General features: G+C 47.8%; 1 protein-coding gene and 1 long non-coding RNA gene across 2 annotated transcripts; one reads left to right on the top strand and one right to left on the bottom strand.

Annotated features, from left to right (window-relative positions):
• Positions 1-2,935: 2,935 nt before the first annotated feature.
• LOC119098372 (cuticle protein 7-like) lies at positions 2,936-3,211 on the bottom strand (the record flags this gene model as incomplete). Its single annotated transcript, XM_037221291.1, has 1 exon — positions 2,936-3,211. A coding segment is annotated over one exon (276 nt), but the record flags the coding sequence as incomplete, so codon positions are not given.
• A 9,505-nt stretch (positions 3,212-12,716) lies between these two features.
• LOC119099488 (uncharacterized) lies at positions 12,717-17,003 on the top strand. The gene is made up of 3 exons (XR_005094382.1): positions 12,717-12,786; positions 15,938-16,020; positions 16,939-17,003. It is a non-coding gene; the product is annotated as an uncharacterized LOC119099488 (long non-coding RNA).
• The last annotated feature ends 248 nt before the right edge of the window (positions 17,004-17,251 follow it).

The following is a 17,251-nucleotide window of genomic DNA, read 5'->3' as shown; positions in this document are numbered from 1 at the left end:
GGCCATCATCTACCGACCCCCCCCCCCCCCCCCCCCCCCACTAGCACTGTGACGCCTAGCCTGGAGCACCTACAGGATCAGCTCCCAGAATCCGTCGGCGCAAGCAAGCCCGTCATTCTCCTCGGTAACGTGAACGTAAACGCGTTGGACACCAACTCGCCTTACATACTCCGCTACTCTGACATCACTAGCGAGCTGGTACAGCTGGCGGACAGCTCGACTTACCTTCACCCAACTCCATCAGCGTTGGGTCACATCGTCACCAATTTATGACTATGGAATGCTGCGATGAATCGCTGCTCCCCAGTTAAAAGAATACGTGCCTCGAAACCGCACTACCCCCGTTTGACCGACGACCTGGCCCCGTGAGAGCTCATGTCCAAGCGAGAGAGCACGCAGGACACCTGGCTGTGTCTGCGCACATCAGAGAGCAGGGCCGACCTTACGCAACTTCGCGATCAGGCCGAGAGCCGCCTAATTACAGTAATGCGCGAGTTTCTTTTGCGGTGAGATGGCCCGCGGTGACGGGCGCGGCTTCTGGCCATCTTCAAGAGGCTCGCCATGGCAGCTTCGACGCCGGCCGAGGGCGGGTCTGCGGTGAGCCCCGAGGAGGCCGAGGTGACGGCGGGCAAGCTCAACAGCCACTTCGCTGCCGTGGGGTCCCGCATCGCAGCCGACCTGTGGAGCGCAGTGAACGCCGGCTCCAAGAGCCCCCACACCGCCCACCGTCTGCGTCGCTGGCTTGACCTGCGACGCCACCAAAGCTGTCGCGGTGCGTTCAGCGTATGGGTACATCGCAGGCGGTGGGCCTGGATGAGGCCCCACTCCAGGCTGAACGGGAATGCCTTTCAATCGTCAGTCCTCATCTTTCCAAACACATCGACTTTTCTCTCGCGACCCAAAATTTCTCCAGGTCGCTGAAAGACGGCATGTGTTGTAGCAGTTGCGAAGCCAGGTGTTCCGGCTCTACCGTCCAATAATAGGTCCATGCCTCTACCCAAATAGGCCCATGCCTCTACTCAGTTTTCTCTCCAAGACCTTAGAAAAAGTAGTTTGCACACAGCTAACGGAATATTTGAATGCAACAGCGCTGCTGCATTCATCCCAGTATGCCTATGGGCCACGCCACTCGACCGAGGATACTGTGCACGCCGCAGTCGAACGCCTGGTCACCAACACCGACGACGGTCTTATATCGTCGGCAGCGACCATCGATTTGTCAGAAGCGTTCGATAGCGTCGACCACGACGTCCTCCTCACCAAGCTGTCCTGGCATGGCGTTCCCGACATGGGATGGTTTAGGAGCTATTTGAGTGGTCGGAGGTAAGCGATGCATGGAGGACGGTTCATTCTCCCCACGTCATGCGGTGTATCTCAGTGCTCGATCATCGGTTCAATTTTACTTCGCTTACGAACGATCTATATGGATCCTTGACTCGTGGTCGCCTCATCTCCTTGCACGTGGACTGCGCCCCCCCCCCCCCCCCCCGACGGACCGGATCTCGCCAACGTCAAAACCAGACCGGAACGTACCATGCGTGAACTTCAGAACTAGTTCAGTGCCAACTCTCTTCATATGAACGAAACAAGAACTGTTTCTATGCTCGTTGAGTCAACGCAAATTTTAAAAAGTCATCTGACGTCCACTTTTAAATAAGCGGTTCAACTGTGCATGCCTGAAGTAGCACCAAAATTATCGGCGTCATATTTGACTCAGGTCTGTCATGGGTCTACCATGTCTCGGGTGTCGCAAAAAATGAAATGGCACAATCGTTTCTCTGTGCCAATTTTGTCATTAGTTCACTTCAGATCTTCTCAATTTATCATTCAGGTGTACGTGTCCTCTAATATCACGTGTTGCCTGTGCGTGTTTGATTTGACAGCCAAGAATCATCTGCACAAGATTTAAAACAAAAACATTTAACTTTGCTGCAAGACAAATTACCGGCTCCAAAAAATACTACCATATAACTGCGGCTCTAAATTCCCTTGGATGGCCAAGGATCGAAGCCATGGTGGCGCGCCGCGGCGTGATGAAAGTGTATCAGTCGCTGAAGCAGGTAGGCGCGCCTCACGAGGTCCGCGCGTTTTTAGTGTCATGCACCGCAGTTTCCATCCGTCAAACGTGCGCCCCGGAAAGAGGTAGTCTGCACCTGCGCAGACAACGACTAACCGCCAAACAAAGGATGTTTTTGCATCGATCTGCAGCTGCCTGGAACCGCATGTCTTCGTACGTCTGTGATGCCGCAACACTGAGCATGGTTAAGACCGCCATACGTGATGTAATTTTTCACCACTGACTACTGACTACTCACCATAGTGTACTGGTAGGTCTGTTTCAGCTCTTTCACCATTGATCGCATAATTGTATTGCACCATTGCCCGTAGCATTCCGTTGCATACCTGTTGTGCGTGCCCATTTGTACTGCAGCCGTATCTAAAATGAAAGTGGCCTCGACCTAAAACTTTAATAGCCAACATGTGGATGGTTTCCAACATACTGATACTGATACTGATGCACGAGTTCATGAACCATGTCCGGTACTGCACATCCCTAATACATTGTTTGCCTTCCTGGAAACTCTCGACTGCCATGTGTCTTGGTACCTGTCAGCACCTGTCATCACATCAGCTTAAAAGCGACAGCCAAAAATGTGAATTATCACTTTGCTCCCAAACGCACCTGCTCGTTGTAATTGAGCACGATGATGCTTCTTGTTCTGGACAGGAACAAAACAAAAAAACAGGCAGATATGTTTGTGTTGCAGATATAATCGTCATCTCGCACGGCATGGAACTGATTCAACATGTGACCCAGTTACATAATAAATATTTTCCAAAACAAGCAGAGCAATATCACAAAGCGCAGGTCTTAGTTGCTGTACTTCTGGACGGGACGGTAGGCGTAGATGGGCTCCTGCTCGGGCTCCTGGTACACGGGAGCCGGCTTGTAGACGGGAGCGGCCTTGTAGGCGGGAGCAGGGGCGGCCTTGTACTCGGTCTCCTCGGGGTACTGGGCCTCGCCCTCGTACGTGACCTCAGCGTTGTAGCCAGCGTAATCGTCGACTGCGTATTTGACCGTCTGGACGCGACCGTCGGGCAGGGCCACCGTGTAGTAGCCGGACGTCTGCTTGCCGTCGCTGTTCTCGTTGGCGGCGAACTTGGAGCCCGACTCGTAGTCGTTGATCGAGTAGTCGAAGGCGTACGGCGAGGGCTCGAACTCGGGCTCCTTGTAGGCAGCGGGGGCGTGGTAGGCGGTGGGGGCGTGGTAGGCAGTCGGAGCCCGGTAGGCAGACGGGGCGTCGCTGGCGGCAGCGACGGCCAGGAGGGCGGCAACAATGAAGACCTTCATTCTGGCGGAGGGTGGTGCGTGTGCGACTGGATGGTCAGGTGTTAACTGGTGCCAAGAATCCAAACACTTTCCCTTTTATACCAATCTGGATCGACTCATGGCCTTGGCAAGGTCATGTCGGGCAGACGCCTCCTGTGTGAGCGTTTTCGAAAACAGGGAGTGGCGGACATGGGCGGGGTCGGTGTCCAGGTGCTCTGGTCGGTCACATTTGGGTTATGGCCACCGTCACGAGCTGATCCAGTTATAAACCGGTCTTGACATGCGTGATCTTGAGGGTAAAATCCCAATTACGGTCTGAAAATTAACTGCGAAGTTATCAAAACTAAGTGTAGGTATATGTGGCATTACGGTAGTATCAAAGGTAACAGAAAATTTGGGCGCGAATGCATCACATGTCTAAACTCACATCCACGCAAGGGGAATGCAAAGGAGGGGGGGGGGGCAAAGAGGTCATGCCGCCAAATGTTCTGAAGCTATGATTTGGTCCGCTTCCCAAATGGCCTGACGCATGCTGTTATGTGGATGCTTCGTTATGTTTTCAGCAAGCAATAGCGTAGGTTTTCGTTTTGTTATTGTTTGGGGCAGCTAAGTGTGGTAGTTTTTCTCGCCGTTTGTTGTCGGTTCCGACGAAAAATGGTGCAATCCCCCCCCCCCGCCGTGAAGACGCAGTCTGCCTCATAGGGGCGCACGTTGTTATAGCGGCGTGATCAACGCATCACGCTTGTCTTTTCACGCACGCGATGTTCCATGGCAATCTGCTGCGCCCTCTTTAAAGGTCGGCCCGTCCAGCGTAAAGAGTGAATGACATGACATAGTAGACTATACGTGTCTGAGAAAAGAACACCGGTTACGAAGCCACGCCTACGTCTCACGCGTCCCATCCTACTGGTGGAGTTTGTTTAAGTAATAGGACTAAAGCTAGAATGTTGAAAATATATGGATGACATCCACCAGTTTTGACAATATGGTGTATAGTGCTGTCTTTCGTTTGGCAATGGCGGGCATTGGGAAGCTCTTCAAAAGAAAGTACGGTGACTGCCATTTGTGATTTTGAATTATCAGGTGAATGACAAAGATAAGACAGTAGTAATGGGCTTATTCCTCGCAGAAAAGCCGGGGAAAACGAGATATAGATGGGGTGCGGACACACGGACAGCGTGTCCTTGAACAGCTTTTAGAGTTCATGAATAACCAGCATCCAAATCTAGCTGTTACAATGGAGCATACAGGGGGCAGCAAGGGGGTCCCATTAATGGATACACAGGTGACAGTGGAAAGGAGGAACAACTGCACAACGTTCGAAAAGAACCTCTTCATTAAGCCCACGAAATCTGATGTAAGTCTGCGTTGCGAATCCACGCATCTAGTTTCCACTAAGCACAACATAATTCGTGCCATGTTCCATAGGGCTTTAAACAACTTATTAAGCGGTAAAAAGGAAGGAAAGGCCATAAAATTTGGGTTTTCTGTTAGGCGATGGCATTCTTCGCGACTTTTAGGTAAAATATCGGATGAAGTAAAAAAAAAAGTCTAGAGCGCGTCGGGGGATGGATGGTAGGACCCGACAACACGTTCTATCGGACGTCGGATGCTTAACGATACGGTACGAATATCAGCATTTGCTTCGGAAAACCAAACACGTTATTAAGAAGACAAAACTGTGCCTACGCATAGCTCGGAAGAACGGCGATAAGCTAATAAAGTCCTGGTGAAATCTCCCATCTCGAAGCCTAAGTGCCCGAGTGGCAATAGATGTCATTTATGCAAGTCTGGTTTTCAAGGGTTTACACGCAAATAGCGTGGTTTACAAGATCAAGTGTCAACTGGATGAAACACATGGGAGGGACATAGTCTACATCGTGGAGTCCATGCGCCCTATTCGTTTTAAATATAATGAATAACTGCGAGGCGCTAAAAATAAACAGGAAAAAACCTTTTCGTTGACCATTTTTTGGCCAAACACGTGAATCTAAAAATAAATTAAAAAAATTAAAAATAATAAAATGATAAGAAGTCGGCAACCAAATATTAACGTACAGGGCTCACCATGGCCTATTATGGGAACGAGATATGTGCCTTTATGTGTGGTGGGTGCTAGCTTAAAGTCGTTTACGTGTGTAAGTGATGCCTGATGCGTGATATGCGATGCCTGTTATATTAAAACCGTTTGCATGTATACTTGATGCGTGACGTGTGATGCTTGTTTGCTTCAACTCTCTTGCTTGTTTGAATGAAGCGTGATACGTGATGCCTATTGCCTGATGCCTGAATGCCTGAAACTTAACAAATTTGTAACGTTGCCATAACTTGATTGCCCAAGCATTGTGCATCGTGATGTTACTGGCGTGCGCTTGAGTCCGCCCCTGCTCGCGCCGCCAGTGTTGCTGTACCTCGGTACCCCGTTGTCCCGACCGGCGGTGTACTGCCTGGGGCGCCGCCCACCGGGATCGGCGCCGCCTGCTCGCCTCGCGTGTTAAGGCAGCTACCGTCTCGCAGCGCTCGTGTCTGTCTGACTGAAAGGAGCGCGAGCAGATAGAACACGTAAGACTTGGATACAATGCCATTGCTATGGTACAAATGGTAAGGTTGGGCTACCATGAATTTTTTTTCTTGCTTAGGATTATTTATGCAGTTAATAGTTAACCCCGGCATAACCATTGTGGTGTAGTGACATTCATGATGTAGACAGTCCTTTGGCATTGTTAAATTAGTTGTTACTAGTCATTCATACATTATCAGCTGCTGCTTCATAGGCTTGACACAGAGTAGTCGACCAATGTGGTACATTGTGTAATCGCACAGGCCCACTGCTTCCTTGTAGCACTACCTCAGTGCTGTGCTGTGGCATGACATAAAGAACAACGATGCTTTTTTGTACTGCAATCCATTTTGCTTTCGTAATAAATTCCATCATGAAGAGGTGGGTCGAGTGTGCTCTCTTGTATTGACTCTCCATCTGACATATGATTGACCAAAAGCACATCATACAAAATACAAATCACTTCCAGCAAAGCAGACATCCAATAATTGGCATCACTTGCTCAGTCTGTTTTGAGAATCTAAAAAACCTAGGTGAGAAAGGTGCAAACACATCTTCTACTTCCACAGCCATGCAACATACTGTAGCCATTAGGCTGCTTTACTGAAAAATAAGGGGATAAATCTACATCTGGTGAAATGACACGAAGTTAGTTACGACTGGATGGACAAAATGCAAGGAAGTGACGAAGCTGTCAGCGCACACAGGGTTCATTATGAAAATATTATTAAGTGCTATCCAAGACACTAACAGCAATACTTTTCCACCTTTCTCAGCACTCAGCATCTAACGCCAGCTGCAGTGACTATGACATTGATGACTCACGAGCAGTGCTCGCCTGCACACAAAATGTGTGGAGACAGTACAATGTGCATCAGTAGTAATACAGTTCAATATTTTCAGAATTATTTATGAAAATGCAATTTTGCAAAGCCATATAATGTGAGCCTATACTGAGCATGTCCATCAATGAGCTGCACACACCAGCCCTTACTGCAAAAATAAATTGTTGATTTGGCATGCAATAGATTGATTACATGCTGTAACACCTCAATAGGCTCAAAATTTTGGCAAGATCATAATGAAGTACCATCTTGTCTTTGTACGCCCCTGCAACATAAGTGCTAGTGTTTCTCTTAGCTTGCCAGCATTTCTTTGTCACGTTCAAACACAAACACAAAGGTAGCGGCAGGTATCAATGTATCGCATTTTATTGGGAGTCAGTAGACTTAGAATACCAAAGCAATGTTCTCTCTGGGAAGTACAAACCTCACACGCATACTCCCCATCACATCAGGATCAATACAAGCCACTGGCACACACCACCATTGATCACACACATTTCGAGCCCCCGAATCACACCCTTTTGTCAAATAAGTGTGATCTCACATTTGCACAGCTCGCGGGCCTGTCAAATTGCAGGTTTTCTCGCAATTTTTGCACAGATTTTCAGTCATAACACCGGATTTCACCGCGACCTCCCTTCAATACAAAGTCCTAGCGGAGGTTCGTGGCGATGCTGCTCTAGAGGTTCTGCTCGTAGAGCACAAGTTTTTATTCAATATTTCAATTTGTGGCGCCATATGTGGGAAATATTTAGTGAAATATATATTTAAAACTATTGTGTAGTTTCCCTAATTTCATTATGCCTTGCTAGCTCAGAAACCCGTGGAATGTTCTGTGCTCCCGTACACAAGGTGCCAACCGAGCTGTCCGTAAGAGATATGTTAGAAGAAGAAGAAATTAAAAAAAAAACGCCAGCAGAGGAAACAAGACAGATTTGCCGTCGTACCTACTTTTTATAGCTTTCGGGAGAGTGCCCGTTTTTTGGGTGCCGTACTTTTTACAGACAGTGGTGTTCTTTTTTATAACATTGATATGTGGCCTAGAAAAAAGAAAAATGACCCGTTCACGACCAGTGCCACACAACCTGAAAGTGCTCACACTTACGTTCGCGACATTCAGTGGCGAAATCTTGCTAACAGCCAATCATCTCCCGCGCATTGTATCATACGTGCGGCATGATCGCTTTTGCGAACGTACCAGCGGCCATGCTGTTTTGACCATAAGCAGAAAATAGCCTGTAACATCACGGCGATCGTTTGACGTTTCTATAACGTCGTCATGGCGTAGGCAACTTTACAATAGGCTCCAAATATACCTTTTTGCACTTTTGCGGCCTTTCAAACTCAGGAACCAGAACGTTTTGGGTCTTAAAAAAGATATGACCGTGAACTGCATCAAAAGCTCCTCAAGATGGTTATTTCAGTTCACAACGCCCTACAAATGTGGAATAGTCTCTTTAACAAACCCCATGCGATGTACTGTGTGTGAAGTAGTTGCGTAGGGTCAGGTATTCCGAGACTGCCTAGTTAACCGATTCGCTGTCGATTTGGTCGTTCTAATCGCTGGAAGCGCAGTGTTGGCCGACGGAATTAGTCGTTTTCAGTCGTTCGGTCAGTACGGAAGACGTCCCCTGTGGAGGGGGCGGCACCCGAAGGGTCACGCGGCCCGACTCTCGGATTAGGAAGGGCGGTGCGACACGTTGGTGGGGGCGAATGAATGAGCAAAGATTCGCCAAATATGGTGGAAGGCAGGTGAATGGGATGATATACACAACCGGTATTTCCCTTTCTATATCGCGTTCGTAAGCTCAAAGTGCCTATGGATAATATGGTCAGCCTCATCGTATCATTTGCTGCGATTTGATATGCGACGCAACATATATATCACAAGACAAAAGACATTTAGCTTATGCAAAGCGCTTCTGTCTTTAATACTTCATTTTGGCTATATAGAAATTCACCAAACCCTCTTTCTGCAAAATTAATATCACAAATGATCCGGTCTCATGAACTGCCGTCCCAATGAGTGGTGACATCTCACATACCTGCTCATTTTAGAGTACATGCCCGTATTCGGAGACCTGCATGTTGGCAAAATGTTGGCGGATAGTTCTGGTACACACATAACTCTCCGCATGATGTACCACGTTTTGCAAGACAGTGTGATTGAATGATATATTACCGACATACCCTGTTTTCTGCGGGTATAAACGCAGTTTTAGGCAATGTCTGAGTTACACGCCATCGTTGCAAAGTCGTTGAAATGGGACGAGGGAAACGGATGCAGATTTTGACGGTGGTATTTTCCTCCAAAATATAATTTGTTTGTTAAATTAGCTAACTTCCCCACAATTGATCTTGTGTCGGAAAGAAAACTGTGATAGCTTGTAGGCTGTGGGTCGTAGCCATCAGTCAAGGCGAGGTTTACCCTTATTTCGGGGAACTGCCCGCACATCTTATGTTGCCAAACGCTTTTTAACGCTCAGCAAATGTTGTCAACAGGCCTGGAGGAACGGGTTGGTTCGAGTCGCTTTAGGCGCTCGCTATTTCGCCTTGACGTGTATGGCCGGTGGCCGGTGGGAGCGGCCGTGCTAAATGTAAGGTGACATCAGAGGGCAGGACGGACCGTGCCGAGCATTCCGGTACGTTAAACTTACGACACAGAATTCTGCCGTTGACCTGGAATTGTACGATTGGATGGTAGGTGTCGGGGGTCACACAACAAGCAAAGCTTAGCGTCAGCTCTAGTCCCACAAATACATCCGTTCAAAAACATTCGGATGAAATCTTTAACAAAACAAAAAAGCCAAATAACGAAACCTTAGTTGATATCACTTGGTGGTTTCAGTTTCTTCGACATCTTCGCGGAGGACGACGAGGTCGTCGACAACCGCCCTCCCTCCCTGGAGGACAGGGTGAAGATGGAGCTAGATGATTACATCCGCGAGCCCAGGTGCTCTCCAGAAGCTAGAGGCGGAGCCCTGGTGTACTGGAGCCACCAGAAGATCTGCAAGCCCCTGCTGCTCGAGTGTGCAAAGCTCTGGCTGGCCATTCTAGCCTCCAGCGGCCCCTTTGAGCGTCTCTTCAGTGTGTGAGGCGAGATGTATTGCCCCTCACGCAGTCGCCTGAGCCCGCGTGTTTTTGAGGCACTGATGTATGTGAAGTGCCCGTAAATAAGTGCCTGGTAACCATAGAAAGCAGGTGTGTGGAATATGTGAGTGTAATCCATGCTGTGATTCAGTCACTTTGTAGGAAGTTGCATTGTGACTGTTGCACTATGTGCAACTTGTCCAGCTCACTACCGGTGCCCACCCCTCGTGCCAGAGGCCACATGAGTACAAAATGTGCTGTGAGCCAGTGAGCCCATGTGCTGGTAGTTGTTACACAGTGAACAACCCATTGATCTCGCGGATCATGCCTGTGCTTGTATCTGAAGCTGTATTAGGTTAGGTTAGTTAAGTTCAGCCTGTGCTGTGGTCTAGATAGTCACATTATAGGAAGTTGCATTTCTGTGTGCGACTTGCCCAGCTCACTGCCTGTGCACCCCTTGTGCTACCAGAAGCCACATGAGTACAAATCACGCTGTGGGCCCATGTGCAGGTAGCTGTGGTTGATGTGCACAGTCAAAGTACAAATCACGCTGTGGGCCCATGCGCAAGTAGCTGCGGTTGATGTGCACAGTCAAAGTACAAATCACGCTGTGGGCCCATGTGCAGGTAGCTGTGGTTGATGTGCGCAGTCAATCAGACTGGCTGCAGCCTGCAGGTGACTTGCCTTTGACTTTAAGCCATACAGTACAACCACATTGAAAACCAGAAAGTCCGTTTAGTAAGCAGCTGCGGTACTGAATGCGGCCCACTGATCGCACTACGCCGTTGCGCTAGCCTCTGGGCGGTGCTGTATGCACGTCGATCGGACCACCGGTCTGCTTAAAGTGCGTTTCATGTGTGGAGAATACAGTCGTTGTCAGTGCCACGTCTGTGCGGCTACGCAGCTCCTACAATGAAAGGACACAACCTATGAGATCATTTATTTAGAAGGTGAACCTAGTTTTGGTGGCAGTGTACATTATGGTAGGTTCTGTATTTCCACTGATGTCTATATTGATGGTATTTGATGCATGACGCGTCCACTTACAGTCAGTCGCGGTGCTGTGTGAGGCACCTCAGTCTGGCTAGTTATGCGCCCCCCCCCCCCCCCCCCCCCCCACCTCTGCGCCGGAAGCTAGGGTCGGTCGGAACCCGGGTTGCAGGTCAACCTGAGCCCGTTATGCTCCATTTCATCAAGATCAGATTATAACATAATTTATCCCTCTCTATTAAGCGCTTATCCTCCATTATCCATTAATCCATCGTTATTAATTATGCATTCTCCATTAAGATACGAACATGAAATCACCGCCAGGTTAATTATGATAGCGAGGCATGAATTTAGCCGGTGGCAACGTTTTCTTGTCATTCATGAAACATCTCGCAGAACCTGCGAGAGCGTGTCTAAGCCTCTTATGCATTCCGTCAGCGTGCACATCAACCATTGACTGGGTGCGTGCCCAACAATAGCAACACCAGGCCCCGGTTTGCAAGCTGATCCATCAACTCTTTTGTCCCACTGTTTTTTTTTTCCCAGGGTGCGTGAACCGGGGGAGGGGAGGAAGACTGAGTCTCCAACTTCGGGAAAATTGGACATTGGCCCTATTAGGGTACGACTGACCGTTGACGTACGGCCGTTGACTAGAAATGAATTCCTAAAAATGGCCATTTCCCTCGTCAACTTGGGATAACTTCCGCTGCCCGTAATTTCTCTTGGATTCACTGCATGATTGATCGAAAGGGAACAGGGATTCATCACAACGTCAATAACTCTCATCACAACTTGCAGTGGACGTTTGTGCTGAAAGCACGTAGATCTGTGCGACAAGTTCTCATTGCCAGCACACTTTTATAGAATAAAAGAATATCTATAATGGAAACGATTTTGACAATTATATAAATCGTGGAAGTTGACCTACGTGACGTCTTCTATGTACGTGTGTGACCAGCGGGGGCACACACACGCACACACACACACACACACACACACACACACACATATATATATAGAGAGAGAGAGAGAGAGAGAGAGAGAGAGAGAGAGAGAGAGAGAGAGAGAGAGAGAGAGAGAGAGAGAGAGAGAGAGAGAGAGAGAGAGAGAGAGAGAGAGAGAGAGAGAGAGAGAGAGAGAGAGAGAGAGAGAGAGAGAGAGAGAGAGAGAGAGAGAGAGAGAGAGAGAGAGAGAGAGAGAGAGAGAGATAGAGATATATATATATATATATATATATATATATATATATATATATATATATATATATATATATATATATATATATGTGTGTGTGTGTGTGTGTGTGTGTGTGTGTGTGTGTGTGTGTGTGTGTGTGTGTGTGTGTGTGTGTGTGTGTGTGTTTGTAAACCCTCCTAAGTGGGGACCGAAGTCCGCTACACTCACGCAAGGTGAGGACCGTTTTCAAGGTGGGGGCCGAAAATCGGTCCTCATTTTGCAAACCATTGGAAAACGCTAATTTCGTCCAGATATTGGTCTGGTATCAATCCCTTAGAGGTCCCGACATGGTAGGTTTTGTCCGCCAAGTGTATGTTTCATAGTCACGTGACTTAGGTTGACTTACACAAATCCGTCGGAGAAGTTTCTCGCCTTTCGAATGAAATGTGTGACGTCATCTTGGAATAGAGATGTGCTAATCTTGTTGTCACCTTGAACGCACCATGTACTGTTGATTTCACAAGACAGAATTGACTGAAGTAACTAAATGATAAACAATAGTTATTTTTATATGCCTTAAGACGTTTAATAATGGCCAAACATTAACAATCATATAGTTTGGCGGGGCACATGCGTAGTACCCATCACTACTGATTGTTATGGCAGACCTTGGCCGCGTGTTGGAATGCCGTGGAGGTGTCGCGTCGCTCTGTTGGCGTCTTGTCACGCGATCAAGGGACGTGAGATATTACTGCGTGGTACTTAGTGGTGTTCCTGTGGGCTGGCACGATATGGTAAGTGCTGATAACTGCATGATGTTCTGTACTGGAAGCTTTGTTTTTTAAGTGCATGAAGTTTCTCGTACTCGGGTGCACCGCAGTATCAGTGACAAGGGAAATTCTTCCAACTTGATGGCGGTGCGGCAGTTTTACCGTTGAAACCTCTGTAGATATGAAGGAGGAAGGGGGCAAGCATGAGGTGCGCAGCGTTATGTGGGGTAATGCAAATTCTTCCAACTTGGTGGTTGTGTGGCCGTCTTAGCGTTGCATCCCATGTAATTGTCGACGGGAAGGGGGGGGGGGGGGCATCAGCGTGCTTTTCACCTCATGTTCCCATTTGCCCCTCAATGGGGTGCACCATTCTCACCTTACCCGCATGCACTGAGTGGGGGCGTAGGTACATAAAGTGAGTAGGGGGGGTTGCCAAAACTTGTGAAATGATGAAGTCTAACCCAAAGATCATCAACAAACCAATTTCTCTCTGAATTTGGCGCCATTTCATTCCTTAGTTGACAGCTGTAGCTTGATTTCGGAGGGGGGGGCCTAGACCCCCCCCCTCCCTAACGGAATAGGAAACGTGAACCCTGATATCGAGTAGTGATGGCAGGAAACCTTAAAGCCTTTCAACCAGCAGATCAACACACGAGATGTGAACAGCCATGCTTTTTGGAAACTGCAATTAATGCGTGCTTGATCACTTCAGAATGAATGCAACTTTGACCAGCATGGCCCTAAAAGCATAGTGATCTGCAGACTAATCTGCTTGTGGCCCTCCACGTCATGGGGAGCAACTAGCTTTTCCTGCCTGCTCACACCACGTCATGTCAGAATGATGTGTCAGTTAATAAAACATCAAAACTCAACTTTTCGACCAATGCATTCCTTGGACCCTTCCACAGCTGCTTGATGTAGCAGTCTTTTGTAACCTGGAGGTGCAATTCTTTTGTTTTTACTTCAGTTTCCATGAGATAACACAGAATACACCAGGTGCCTGGCCCAACTCATTAATCTTTTGAAAATGTGCATATTGCATATGCTTTCCACCCTCTATGTTCTCAATTGCAGGCAAAACATAGTTTAACCTACCATAATGTGTGGACTGTAGTGATTTGTGGTAGTGCTGGAAAGCAGCTAAATCAAGGGCGTAGCCTGCAAAGAAAGTAGCAAAATCAGACGAAAATATGTCCACTCTGTTAGATAAATCACAAACTAAAAGCTTGACGTGTACCTTTTGACCAATAGAGAGCAGCAGGGGGCGCAGCCAGAGGTTTCGTAAGGGGGGGGGGGGCACAGGATTGACAGAGGACACCCTGATAATAAAATCCCCCCCCCCCCCAAATCACCTCATATGACCCATTTGTTATTGAAGACATGTTTTTTCTTACTAAGATCAGACCAACACGGAGCTGACTGCTCGTTGTTTGCGATCTCTGACCGAAATAGAGGATTTTTCTGTCTCAGGGGTCTCCATCGGTGCCAAAGATCATTTTACTGACATTTGAGATCACGGCCCTACGAGCGGGGGTCCTTAATGTGACCTACAGCCAGCCCTTCGGACTCTTCTAATCTTATATTAGTATTTGGTCTCTTATATTAGTCTTTGGTCCTTATTTGGTCTCGAGAGACCCTTCGGCCCCTCTTTGGGCCCCCTCAAAATCGCTCTGACTCGGGGCCACTTGCCGCCACAGTTCGAGACGGTGGCCCCTAACCGACACAGAAGCCCTTCATTGTACCAGGGACCCCGAACATTACAAATCGCGAGCCCCGGCCTTGTTTCTGCTTGGGAAATGGGTCTCAAGGGCTCAGACGGACATGGAGCCGACTGTTCTGTGTTCGTGGTCTCGGACCGATTGTCTCAGGGGGGGGGGGAGGGGGTGATCCTAAAACGATGCAAGGGGACCTCTGAGTAGTATTTTAAGTCACGACCCTGCGGGCCGCGATTCTTTACGTGACCTACAGTCAGTTCTTTAGACCCTTATACCCCCCCAAACAGGCCTTTGATCGTCGGTTCCGGTGTGCTGTTCAAAAGTGCTGTTCAAAAGTTGAAGAATGATGTACATTTAATCTTGGGTGTTTTTGGTTCATCCTTAGCACGCATTAGCAGTTATGAAATTTCGACAGCCAGATGCAAGTATTTCACCACCTTGCCGATAATTATTGATGCTTTGAATGGTCATTCTTTCCGCATGTCAATTTACAAAATTGTAAGATAAACGGCCTAGACTGCTTAGCAAGCGCGCGGGCTGAACGAGTAAAACATTTTAAAACGCCTTCCGTTTCATACGCAAGCGCGCGGGTTGATCGAGTGAAACATTTTAAAACGCCTTCTGTTTCATACTTAGTAAGCCTTTGGCTTTCGTTCGGGCTGGTCAGGTGTTACCGATATGACATAACCGGTGTACTGGCTCTAAACACTAGGGTCAGTGGGTCTGATTGGCATGAAAACAAACATGACGCTATTTTGGTGGTGGGTTCAGGGTATACGCGACACACAATACTTAGCAAGTACAAGCAATGTGGGATTCGTCTCATCATTTTATTACCGTCTCCTACCCATCTTTAAGAAAGCCATTCATTTGCCATTCCTCTTAAATCTGTATTATTTGCCCTTGCGATTTGGAGACCCGCAATGAATAAAGTGTTCGCTTCTAACAACGTCCCTTGACCAAGTGATGTAATGCTGGCTTGTGATGGAAAGTGACATTCACTTCATGGAAGAAAGCATGGCAGCCAAAAAGGTGGCACTCCAGGAACTGATAGATTTTTGGTACATAGACTTGATGACATCGTATTCATGCATTTTATGTGTGAACAGACACGTGAACAGGGTTGACGGGTTTTGCGTGATTGATCTTTGGTAATCTTGACGCGCGTCTCGCATATGTCTGGATTACGTGTTTTTGCAGGGGGTTGGTTTCCTTTACCGGTGGACGACTTTAGCTCCCCACCGACTTGTGATGTAGGCAATCCCAATTCAGTGGTCAGCCTTCTCTTCCCAGTTTATGGCGTCTGCCGTGGCAGGAAGGCTGGACCAGGCAGCATATCGAACCCCGTACGTCTGGTTTCCTATACGCGCGGCTTAACTATGTTTCTCTACCTGTTTGGTACAGTCAGAAGGCAACCAACATGTGTTGTGTTTTACAAATGCTCGTGCTCACTGTTACAGGCATAAATCATACCGTTTGAAGTTATTCAGCATGCCACTAGCAAAGATGGCATGTTTATACTGGTGAAGTTTAGTGGCTTCAGGTAAGAGCATACAGTGTCCCAATCTCATCGAGCTAACAAGTGATCCTTGTTGGTAGGACCCCAGTGAATGACACTCGTGCATTGCGTTTCGTTTGAACAGCCGTGAGCCGATTTTTAAGACATTCAATGAAAGACTGAATGACTTGAGTGCTTCGTCTGTGGGTTTCTTGGCATAGCTGTTCAGGGCATGAATAAACCGATATATACATTGTCATACTTACCTGAAAATGAGCATGGGCGGTGCCGAGATGGGAGACAAACGGGCTGTCCGATCCCCTTTTCTCCAAAGACCTCGACAAAACCCATGACCAATGTGCGTGCCGTGGAAAACCCTGCGACCCATGCGCCCAGAGGCCCATTACCCAACCAAGCAAAAGATGGTAGTCAATGGACTATTTTTGCAGTGAACGCTCAAAGGACCAACGCTAAATTTTCAGAAACATGTAGGTTTTAGCCCCTGCCCCTATTCATCCCCGGTTCTCTTACCCATGTCTTGCAGTGGTGCAACCAAAGACACGTGAGCTGTCTATACCTATGAGCGTGCCCTGGGAAAGCGTGGCTTTTCGGCGATGCTAGCAACCAGCCCTGACGTCTTCCATGCTGATGTGTTATGATCGTTAGGCGAGGGTATGATTGTACGATAAAAATAGCGTCATGAAATGTAATGAAACGGGTCTCCAGGGTGACTCCAGGGTCTCCTAAATGCTTTCTTTCCTCGCGCATGAGAAAATGGTCGTATAGAATAACAGCCAACGTTTCTTTGCTTGATTTTACAAATACAAAATTCTGTGACTATTCTTAAGGCCCGTTCTGGCCACTCCAGGGCCCCCTAAGTTTTTCTGTGTGCCACTCCTGGTCACTAGTTGTCTTCTGCTTGCCTAATTGGCGTGCATTCTCACGTTTTTCTACTTATTTCAGAGTTCCTACATGGGTTTCGAGAGAAAGAGTGCCTCTGAGCCTAATCCGGTCATATTTTGAGAAAGGTTGGTGCATGGTTAAAAAAATGTTTCTTAAAGCATTGAGTGAAGCGTGAGCAGCAGCATAAGCTGAGAGCATCAGATCGCACAGAGCCCTTTGAAAGTAGGTGTAGCAACCAAGGGTGATTGTGCTCTGTTTTGGGTTTAAAACTGATCAGTGGTAGATACCACCTAACAAAATAATGTGTCATGGCATTGACTGTCTGTCATTGCTGCAAATCCCAACTGCTCTGCGCGGGAAATTTGCTCATTGT

Source organism: Pollicipes pollicipes, unplaced genomic scaffold, assembly GCF_011947565.3.
Source record: "Pollicipes pollicipes isolate AB1234 unplaced genomic scaffold, Ppol_2.1 Scaffold_4740;HRSCAF=5597_pilon_pilon_pilon, whole genome shotgun sequence".
Classification (NCBI taxonomy): Eukaryota; Metazoa; Arthropoda; class Thecostraca; order Pollicipedomorpha; family Pollicipedidae; genus Pollicipes; species Pollicipes pollicipes.
The sequence above is the reverse complement of the archived record's forward strand: the minus strand, read 5'-3'. Positions and strand labels throughout refer to the sequence as shown.